This window comes from Merops nubicus, unplaced genomic scaffold (assembly GCF_000691845.1).
Source record: "Merops nubicus isolate BGI_N331 unplaced genomic scaffold, ASM69184v1 scaffold2320, whole genome shotgun sequence".
Taxonomy (NCBI): Eukaryota; Metazoa; Chordata; class Aves; order Coraciiformes; family Meropidae; genus Merops; species Merops nubicus.
In genome coordinates, this window is record NW_008580686.1 from 43,551 (window position 1) to 55,278 (window position 11,728).

The following is an 11,728-nucleotide window of genomic DNA, read 5'->3' on the forward strand; positions in this document are numbered from 1 at the left end:
GCCCAGTAAGACAATAAAAAGAAAAGGTTGTCTTAATGTCAAACGAACACCTACTTCTAAGCTTGAGCTGCATTCTTGTACTCTTATCCTATCAACACTAGTGGAAAAGCAGATTAGTGATCACCCAAGGACACTACCATTATTCCAGCAGAAAGAGCTGTTACATTTATTCAATCTTTTGGAAATAATCCATTGAGTTTGCAAAATTGTACATTTTATTGCTACCAAGGTCACAGTAACAGGGGTTTTCTTTTGCAGTCCATCAGGAAAATCAGAAAGACAACATATATCATACAGAGAGTGTTCCAGTTTTAACCCAACACAGCAGACCATGGAGATAGCATTCAGTACTGTTCATTTAGCTTCATGGCAGCGAGCCTTGAGATTAGTCTTCCAAATCATGCTTCTATACTGAAGTATGTGAAAGTCATATTGTTTCCAATGAAAGGACATAGTACATACAGACTTGGCAGATTCCTGACCTCTGTTTTTGACAGTCTCCCAAATTTAGGACTGAGAATGTCAAACTGACCTTGCATTTGGCAAGAATAACAGAAGTCCTGGTTTTATCAAACTCTGCTTCAAGTCAAATCTCATTTCCATTTAAAAAAAAAATTATCTGATTTTATAATATTAATGTAATGTTTGCATTTATAAACAAGTGGAAAATTTAACTGTCCCTAATTTAATTTACTGCATTGGATTTGAGAGTCAATGAGGCTCATACATCATAAAAATAAAAATAAAATTAAATTGGTGCTGCTTGTCTATGGCAATGTTTCTTATCTGCCATAATATGGCAACTTAAATGAGGGAAAAAAGGGAGTTTTGAGCATGTAATAAAGTTCTATTTTCAGTTGTTTGTCCTGTGTCACTTTTATTGCAAATGCTAAAATAAAGTTGTTGATTCTGCTATTTAAATTATAAAAAAAAAATCAATGGATTAATGGTACTGTGAACCTGGCAGTATATGGGAGAAGACTAAATCTTTAGAATTTTGCAATGGAAGGTTTAATTGCAACTCCTAAGGTCCACATTCTTTTTTTCTCTCATTTTGTGACCTCATTTCTGAGTCAGAGACAGAAAGGGTGGAGATATAGTAATTCTACCCAGGCCATTTGAGCAGGCAAGAAGCCCAAGAAAAATGATTTTTCCATATACTAACATTAATAAGTAGTAGAATCCCAAAGTTATTTTACAAGACTTCTATTAGTATTTTGAACTTCTCATTGTATAAATTAAATAGTTGTTTCTCAAGGCCCTTGCAATATGGGTTCTCCTTGTAAATTGTACTGATTTTGGGTCTTAGGCCAGCCAGTATAATTTTCTTTCACATTTTCTTTATGCATATTTTTTGATTTCAGAGTGGAGGTTACAAAGTGCTATATAGTTTCTAGAGAGCAATCATCCAGGTGATGACAACATGCACTTTTTGCAGTATGCTCAACCAAAATGCATATAGAATCATAGACAGTGAGACAGATTTACCTTGTTAGGGCTCTTGTGGGTTTGTTCCTCTCCACATCCTACATGGTACAACCTCCATATTAGCACCCTTCCATGGGGAAAGACAGGTGTTCCTTTCACATTCACAACTCATCTGCATGCAGCTGTAATATTGTGCAGCGAGATAGTTCTGATAGCCAATTTAATCGAGTCAGGGGAAGAAAAAAGTCTTTTGTCTGGGTTGTTTTTTCTTTTTTTTTTTTTTGGCTACATATAACATCTCTGTTACCCTGCACTCAGGCTAAATTATAGAATGTATTGGGTTAGAAGGGACTTCTAAAGGTCATCTAGTCCAACCCCCTGCAATAAGCAGGGATGTCTCCAACTAGGTCAAGCAGCTCAGAGCCTCATCAAGCCTGATACTGAATACCTTCCTTATTCTTGAAAAAATCCTGCCTGTTTCCTACCTCTAGAAATCAACTTTACAGTGACATCTGAGATCTCAAACATGCCAAGAGGGGACTACAAGCAAACAGATGACACTCCAGTGCACAAACAAACTCCAGAAACAGAATACTCTGCTGACCACAATGCTCTGCTTTCCTCGGGGTAAATCCTTTCTAGAATCCAGCTTTACTCAAACTGATCAACAGCCTCTCTAGCTCACTTTTATCTCCATTTGGATTTGGGTGTAAAAGGAACACAACAATGCTAATACAGGCTTTATTAAGAGCTGAGGCAGACTCCATAAAAAATGAAAGACTCCAAGATGGTAACAAGTATGAATTCAGAACGGATCTTTACATTTTATGGCGTAAATAAAGCATCCAATTAGTTCTTTCCAATATAAACATGAGCCAGTGTATTAAACCAGATATTACTGTGCATTTTTTTTCCAAATTTCAAATGAAAAACATGAAGAAAATAAAACTTTCTTACTTTCGACGGAACATTTCTGCAAATATGCAGCCAACACTCCAAAGATCAACTGGTGTTGCATAGCTGGACTGAAGCAAGACTTCGGGAGCTCTATACCACAAAGTAACAACCTGTAAAACAAAAAGGAACATAAGAGAGCACAGTTATCTATGGAATTACAACTTCATAAGTGTTGCATACTGCTCAGATTTAATTTAATTCAAATAGTAAAATCTCACAGATTAGGGCAAACAGGTTTGGCCTACGATTAGAAAAAAATGGAAAATCTGAGTATGGATAGCTGCAGTGATGATAAATCGTGAAGTGAGACCACTTCTTTTCAAGAACAGTGAAACTCAGGATACAACAAAAATACAGTATTGGAGTACAGCATTGGTGTGATAATACAATATCACAGCACTCTACCAGGAAAACTCTTTGAAGCTTTTGTAACTCACAGACCCCAAACACTTTCCAGTGGATATTTCAACCCTCCATAGAGCAAATGTTAGTCTGTTGGGCAAGGCATCCTTTTCTTTAAACAACTTTTGTGGGTCCCTGAAATGTAGTCACCAGAGCCAAACTGGAAACAAAGCTAGGGAATAGTGTGGACTTACTCGTAGGACAAATAGGAACCTGTAGCCCATGTCTGTCCTAAACTCTTCATAGTTTATATATTATTTTTTTGGTAAAAGAAATAGGGTTAGCTCAAGTGCATGGGCTAACTTGGGTAAACATGTCTGACCTGTCTCAAAAGTTCTCTCTGAAGAGGCTATAAAGTATTTAACAGTTTTACACAAATTAAATCAAACCCTCCCCAAGGTTGTCCCTTACCAAAGGCATTCAGTGCTGGCCACTGTAGTTTCCTCACACACAGCAGTACCTTAAACTACCAGTTTTCCCATAAGCAACACAGCACAGGGATCCTTGGCAGATTCCTGACCTTTATAGTTGTGTGACTGTCTCTGTTCACATGCTGCTGGTTAGGCCAGCACTAACTTCTCTCACAATTTACTTCCAAATGATACACTCTTTTCCAGGGGCACATGCCACGTAAAGCTTTTGCTCTTCTTAGGCTCTTCTTGTCCTAGGGTCATGTCGCAACGTGTAAACACTCAGTGGGAATTTTACTGGCACTGCTCCATTGATGTACTTTGATGAATCCTGCACATTGGACCCACAACAGAGGTGGGACAGTTTCTATTTATCCTTTTGTAGATAAAAACAAGTAGACCAAATAGAGAGGAAGCTGACTGGACCGTCAGTATATTGCAGAAGAACATAAGGAGCTTTTGTAGAGTCCTGCGTGAGCTCTTATATTGTTAGAACATAATCTCAAAGCCACGGGAGTATCCTGTTCCAGATTACAATTATAATCCAGCCATAACAACATGTGATCATCTGCTAAATATCAATATTTTCTTAGTGTGTGCTACAATTTAAACTTCTGACTATTAATCTGGGGGCAGGAAGCACCTTGGGGTCTCAATAATTATTGTTTTGTTTCTCCAACAAACACAAAGGTTGGAGATGCAGCTTTCAGGAAGAGAATAAAACAAAGCAAAAACACTGAAAAACAAGTACAAAGAATGAAAACAACTTTTTAAATTATGTTAACTACAATAGTGAGTTCTGAGTTTCAAGACCACTAAAAAAAAAATGTGTAGGAAAAGGTTGTTTGTTGGTTTGTTTGTTTTTTTAAATGATAACAATATAATTGTCTTCTAAGCAAAAATAACAATGGAAGTAATTGGTAGAATTTACTGGCCAAAGTCAGCTGAAACAAAAGCAAATACAACATTTATTACAATCATTACATGCCCTGACAGCCTTTGGAACTACTGAATGGCTATTGAAGGGAGGTTCATGGGTATTTGCACAGTTCTCTTAAACACTTTGATCTCTATTCATAAAATTTGTCTTTGAAACAGTTCCATAACACAGTGCAAAGTACAGCACTGGCAAGGTAGACTCCCAGATACCTGTCCACAGAAATATTCCTGTGTGGAAGTTGAGCGTTATTTAACTTTGCTTGTCTTGTTCCTGATTTTGTACCATACCAGTGATGCTTTTCCAAAATATTTCTCCCTATAAACCCCAGAAAAGTTTCTTCAGAAATTCAGATCAGGTAAAGAAGACAAGTGTAACTGGAGGTCAGGGAGCTGCCCTATCCGAGTCAGATAAAATTCCTCCTGAAACACATATATAGTTTACCTGATGCCTCTCAAACTGAGCTGCACTTCTTTCAGTATGTTTGTGGAAAAGCTTATTGAAGAAACATTGCTTTGAGAAATTAGCTATAACACTTTTGACTCATTATTGTTTGCCAGTGGCTGGATGCAGTATCAGGAGCAAGAGCTGTGCGATCTCTGATCTGTAGGAATCCCACCAAACCTCACGATTCGTGCTCTGAGATCCAAATGGCTCTTCTCACACAGGATGAAATGGTGCTTTATTTTCCCCAGTCTCACCACCCCTGCCACATTAAGTCTCTGCTCTCTCATAGGCAGAGAACTGGGGGATGTATCGTTGTGAAACTGTTTGAACACTTCTGACAATGTATTGCCCTAAACTGAAGTTCCTTTTCGAGAGAAATATGGCACAAGAGAGCTGCTCCTTTCCTGAGAAGAATGTTGCAGCTCATGGCGAGTCCCCAGGTGCTTGCTCAGGGGGAACAGTGCTGCTTTCAGAAGGCTACGGAAGCTTGCAGTATGTTAGCTGCTTCTCCCACGTGACCACTTACTTGCACGGTTCCCCAAGGATTTGCACCCTGCTATGCTCCATTGATGCATACACAGGGGACTGGGAGATTTCACTTCTGAGTAATTGCAAAACTTAAATCTTTAAAAAAAAAAAAAAAAATTCCAGAGTCTAAGAGTTAAATTCCAGCAAATGCCTGATTGCTTTATAGTCAGAGAGGAAGTAAACTGTGTTGAGCTGTTTTCATATCCTCTGTCATAACTGTGCAATTATGAAAGTGAAAAAGTAACCTTTATGGTTTGCAATATGCATGTCTGTTCTTCAAAATATGAATCCAAAAGGGATCACAATGTACTGAACGCCACTTTGCACACAAGTAATGCCACTCGTGGTTGGGGTCTTCTCCTGAAAAGCACAGGATGATACAGATGATGCTGTGGTTTTGAAATAAAGTTTCACACTTTTTCTTACCATAGAAACCAAGAAAATATTTGTGGACATTCCATTAACATTTGCAGATAAGTAGAAATGAAAATTATTCTGAACACAGGATATGGTGAGGCTGAACAACCAGATCATCACTTCCTCTTTAGCACAGTTCTGACTTAGAATGAAAAAATGCTTTGCTTTGGTAAGTCACACCAGCAGTGAGGCAGGCTCTCCTTGAAAGATAGAGCACTTGATAAAGAGCTGCTTGATAAAGTCCCATTTTTTAGGATGAAAAATGCAAGCACCTGCATCAGTACAGTTCACTTAAATTCTGCCTCTCCTGAAAACCTGACACACGCATGATGTAGCACATGGTGGCTGCTCTGAAGGAATAGGGGTTCGTGCTCACACTCTGACGGAGATCCTAAATTCAGCGCAAGGCTCCTAGATACTTTGGAGGTTTTAGGCTTTAGTGACCATGTCACATTTTAGTCCTCCCATCTAATAGACTTCCCTCCTTTCTCCTCTTTCTTCTCCTCACTCTGCTTGGTCTCTTTAGCTTTCTTCTTAATACCAGCCAGGTTCCTTCCAGCTGTCCTCTGAGCTTCTGGCTCCTTGCCCCTGCCTCTGCCTTTCTGCCACATGCCAGTGGCCTCCCTAACAGCACCACTGAACAGGACTAACTCCTGCTGCTCATCTACAAACATCTGGGTGGACACAGCCTGCTGTCCTGCCACATCCTGTGAGTTCTGTCTTCCCTCGTGTTCCCCATTTGCTCCCTTGCACCCTCAAACTCCTCTGAGTTTCACACCCTGTCCCTTCTTCTTCCAAATGCCTTTAAATGCTCCTGAACAAAATTAGCTCCTTTTCTCCCGCTACCTTCTCAGTCCACTCTGTCTGTCCTGAGGATACCCTATGACAATGGCATTTTATAGATAAAGCTACACACAAAAAGACTGAGAATAACTAACGCAATGGAAGAAGTGCGTACCTAAAGGAGTAACTACGATCCTTGTCCAGCGCTTATTGTGTATTTCTACTACCCAGATAAGATCACAGAATCATAGATGACATCAGATAAGAACGGTATCAGTAGCTGCACATTGCTGTTTCTAACATTTAAATGTCAAAAGATTCACGCACCACTTCAGGATGAGAAGAAATGAAATGCGTATCTGAGAGCCATTAGAAAGGAGAAGAACATCTGCAAATGTCTACTGAGGCTATGTCTATGACCTCTAAGGTCATAGACATAGAAGGCCTATAGACCTTAGAAGAAGGAAAGGTGAGAAGCAAACGGAGACCTGCATTTAGAGTCAGAAGAAGAAGGAGAACTTTATTTTGAAATAAAGCTTTCTGCCTTATACCTGACAGATGTTGCTATCTAGGACCATCTAGCCCCAGGAGTTTCAGTCCTGTACTTCATGGTACCTGTTTCTAATGAAAAATCAGATTAGTGGTAAGAATCTGCTTGCTAGCAATGCGAACACAAGATCTACACATCATGTCAGTCTCATTCATTTTCCATTTACTTTACAGGGCAGATTTTAATTTCTGGATAACTGCTTAATTGAAATGCACAATACACAGCCCTTTCCAAATATAGTTGCTATCTGAATAGCATACAGTTCAAAAAAGACAAACAGAGGTTGAGGGATGGGGTTGAGTAACATAGACACAAAAAGCCTACATTTCGGTTTGCCACAGACTTTAAGTACAGACCAATGCCCAGTTGCACGGCTACAGGAACAAAGCAGGGATCAGACTGTAACACAGTGGCTATGTCTCTGCTAGGAAATTAAACGGGACAGGAAATGTTCCTTTGGCACTGAGACCAACAGGCACAGGGTGATCTATGTCCATATTATTAAATTCTCAGCCTCCCAAAAAAGGTGACCACATGCAAACTGCTTATTGGGGATGATCTTTGGTCCATGATTAACTATGCCTCAGAACTGTCTGGGGAAAGGCTGGTTGGCATAACTCAAAACCATGCCAGGAACTATTCTAATAATTTAACAGTATAGACAATTGAGCTCCAGTACCCACGGATGTTTCCTGGCACTCTTTAATCTACTAACCAGTGAGTCTGAGTCATGCTGTGGCCCCAGGTCTTCCTTTCACTCCAGAAAGAAGGCATTTTGCTGTGCCTCCTTCATGTCCACTGATTCAGGACAAATCAGGCAGGTCAATGGGATGGAGGAGGCATGGTCCACTACTCATCTCACCCGGCAACTAGTCTTACTTTATTGCGTGTTTTACAGGTCAGGTGAACACATGCAGCAACTGCTTACTATCTGTGAGGCGAATCTAACTGGCCCACATGTAGGCATCTTCCTTTTAGACATGTAAAGCTGGATGAGATTACATCTTCTCTAATTAGTTCTGAGGGCACTTTAAAGAGGCCTGTAAAACCTTTTACAATATTAGCTTTCATAGAAATCGTGCCACAAAAGCAATTATCTGGATGTTTAAATTCATACAAAGTATCCCTGTATCCAAATAAAATCTTTTGCTTCTGTGACTGTAGTTTCTACTGTACTCTTTTTAGTAATCTTTTGTTAATTATATTTGCCATTAGACACTGACTCATTGGTGAGGCCGCATCTGGAATATTGTGTCCAGTTCTGGGCCCCTCAGTGCAAGAAGGACAGGGAGCTGCTGGAGAGAGTCCAGCATAGGGCTACAAAGATCATTAGGGGAGTAGAGCATCTCCCTTATGAGGAAAGGCTGAGGGAGCTGGGTCTCTTTAGCCTGGAGAAAAGGAGACTGAAGGGTGACCTCATCAATGTTTACAAATATGTAAAGGGTGAGTGTCAGGAAGATGGGATTAAGCTTTTTTCAGTGATGACCCATGATAGGACAAGGGGTAATGGGTGCAAATTGGAGCATAGGAGGTTCAAGGTGAATATCAGGAAAAATTTTTTCACTGTGAGGGTGACGGAGCACTGGAACAGGCTGCCCAGAGAGGTTGTGGAGTCTCCTTCACTGGAGTCATTCAAAACCTGCCTGGACGCCTTCCTGTGTGATGTACTCTAGGTGGTCCTGCTCTGGCAGGGGGGTTGGACTAGATGATCTTTCGAGGTCCCTTCCAACCCCTATGATTCTATGATTCTATGATTTAACTGCTTAAAGCGTTTCAAACCTCATGAAAGATTATTTGTAAATGATTTTTTTAAACTTCTGTAACATGGTTCTTAAACTCAGTTATTTTGTTTGGTTCTAAGTAATGGGGCTTTCACATGGTCTTTGGGGCATCTTTTTGACTCTTTTCCATTTATTTTTGTCCTTTCTTTTTGAGGAAAAATGAGGGAATATAGCTATAGAATATATGGTGCACTAGGTAGAGTGTAGCCCTTTGTCTTGTCCCAACTTCACAAAAAAAATCTATTGCTTCAAACTGTTCAGGAGGATTCAAATGGAATCTTTCCGGCTTCACTAGGGAGCTGCTACTGTGTGGCTTCTTCTTCAGGTCTGGGACTCTGAAACTACTTGCATAATTTTCTTCATTTTTTTTTTTTTTTTTTAATCTCAGCTGTCTGACTAAACCTGACACATTTGCCGTAGACTAGTTGTAGAGGATAGAATTACAGACAGCTAAAAATCTGGGCTTGTGTACCGATTGATGCCTAGCTTCAATTACCACTGCGGAAAGTCTCTCTTAATACACCTCCCTTTCACTTGCTAGAAATGCTGTGTTGAATCTTCCACAGAGCCTGAAAAGAAGAAATGTAATTTCTTAAATGAATATGCCTCAAAATGGCTCACTGGCCTGACTGTATAACATTACTTAAAATGAAGTCAACGTAACATTAAAAATTGCTTAGGAAAAGAAGACTTTCTTTAATGATATCTTTTTCATCACCTGCAGTTTGGAACAGTGATGAACAACCAGGACTGAACAAGGCAGAAGTGGCTATTCACGGGGCAGCTGGCAGCACGTTCCGAGGCGGTGGCGTTTCGGCAGGACCGCAGGCTCCGAGCCCTGCCCTGCCTGCTGCTCTGCGCAGCCCAGGCTGGCCTGCTCTGTGCGGCTGCCTCCAGCCCTCTCACTCACCGAGCCACCCCTAGCTGCCCCCTCCAGCTCTGAGAGAGGGATGATGCCTCATGGCTCCCTACAGCACCTTGCAGAGCAACCTCCAGCACAGGGTGGGAGCCCTTCCAAAACCCATCTGTCCAGCAGGTATAATAAGGCCAAGATCTGTGATGCTAAGCATAGGCTTTGTAGCCTTTGTAAAATGACCTCAACATATTTTTCGTCTTCGGTTTGGAAGAGGAGTGTGCCTGCTTTACTTACTGGGGACTGATTTTCTTTCTGTGCTTCCCCATCACTATCCTTAAACCATGTGCTGTGCATTCTGCATTTATGAAGCAAGCCTATGTGTCTCTTTAATCTAACTCTGAAGACTTATTATCTAACTATGATGAAGAAAGTAATAATTGCTATATTATACAATATACAATGTGCTTTAGTTTCCGTGGATAATATCAGCCTGAATAATTATATTTGTTTAATTTTTTTTTAGTAGTGTTTTTTCATTTTTCTACTCTTATGTAACTGTTTTCAGTTCCACTGCAGAGATAGGTATGGCTGGAGAGAATGTTTCTTTCTTTGAAAAAGATGATTATATTTTGTCTGTTTATAGAAACAGTAGTTTCCCTTTTAAACTAAAATTGTAGGAAACTATTCTGGTGGCTTTAGAAAGCACTTTATTTCTTGACAAAAGGTTTAACATGTGTAATAATGACATCCTTTCAAGTGGTACGAGTCTTATAAAGTGCACATGGTGATACCAATTTCATCTCTTTATTCATGTGTCTCCATTTTAGGTACAAGCTTGATTAACTGCTTGTGAAAAGTGGAAGGATTGTTGTTATTATTTCATTAGTTAAATTATCAAGAAAAGAATTATCTGTTTATACAAGATACAAATCTTGATCACATGTACCACCCACTACAAAGTTGTTATTTCAGAATGCAGTCTCTTTTTGATGCTAAAACATTTGTGCTTTGAGGAAAGCAAGATTTAGCATCCACTTTAAGATAACTTGACAAATAAAGAAGCTATTCATTTCTTTGATGGTTTATATGCACAAAACTAATCAGAATTTTGCTTTTTTTATTTCTAGGAAGAACCACAGAACCCAGTGTGATGATGCTGCTGAAGAATTTTTGTAGGTACATCCGTTGTCAGTAGGAGTACGTGTGTGTGTGTGTGTCTGTGTGTGTGTGTTTGCACAACACACGTGTACATAAACACTAGCAGAAGATCCTTTACCTACCTTTAGTGTTTTTTACCTCAAAAGACTCTGTGGACTAGGCAGCTCTGTGCAACAGTGACTAGAAAGGAAAACTGCCTCTTAAAGTAGTATTTTCAACCATTAGTGGCAATTCAGAACTTGCCTCACAACTAATACAAAGAAATATATTTTCATCAAGCAGAATATTTCATAGAATTCTCTACTGACACCACACAGAGAATATTTCTGAGACACCACCTGAAATGTCACTTGAAAAGTGTTTTATCTTTACATGAAAAGAAAGAGGCAAAAACAGTATCAACAACACTGCTGTACCTGATTCAGAGCCCACAGAAGTCAAAGAAAGTCTTGCCAGGGCTTGTTGTGTATGAAAATCAAAACGAAAACCATCAAAACCAATTTCAAAGGTGCAGAGCAGCTTTCTATGGAATATGGGACAGCTTGGTCCTTTACAGAAGTGGTCAGCTTTGCATGCAATGAGGCCTGTGCTGATGTTGCAATGTGTTTACATACACAGATACTTGATGGAGAGTGAAGGCTTTTTTACAAAGTAGACATTCTTAAGCTGTGCTTCAAGGCCAAATAATCAAAATTCTTAGACTGAAATAGCAAATTCTAATAATCTACCTCAGAACTGAAAAAAAAAAAAAACAAAGGCAGAAAGAAAGAAACACCACTGCCTTCTCATGCTGTTCAAGTTAAACATCTGCTATAAGAGAGAATTCCTTCCACCTTACCAAAAGCAGCAAAGCATTAAAAAGGTGGCAGCTTGTGACTGTGCCTTGGAACACAGGTCTTGTTCTGGACCTGGCTGCAGCAGGTTGTCACATTTCCACTCACTCAGTTGCTTGCTGGCATTACTGAGCTGAGGGAACAGTCCTAATTTCTAGGACCAGATCTTGGGCCTTGTTCCAGTTGCTTTACTGTACATCCTTAGGTAGCGACAAATACAATTCATCCTATGTATTCCTGC

The 11,728-nt window shown here is 39.8% G+C and overlaps 1 protein-coding gene across 1 annotated transcript in view; it reads right to left on the reverse strand.

Moving 5' to 3' along the window:
- The window catches only part of LOC103781837 (cyclin-dependent kinase 6), a 125,506-nt gene that overhangs the window by 26,323 nt on the left and 87,455 nt on the right, over nucleotides 1-11,728 (reverse strand). Inside the window, exon 4 of the mRNA XM_008949596.1 lies at nucleotides 2,386-2,495. Within this exon, the coding sequence (XP_008947844.1) occupies nucleotides 2,386-2,495 (110 nt within the window). The remainder of the gene's footprint in view (nucleotides 1-2,385; nucleotides 2,496-11,728) is intronic.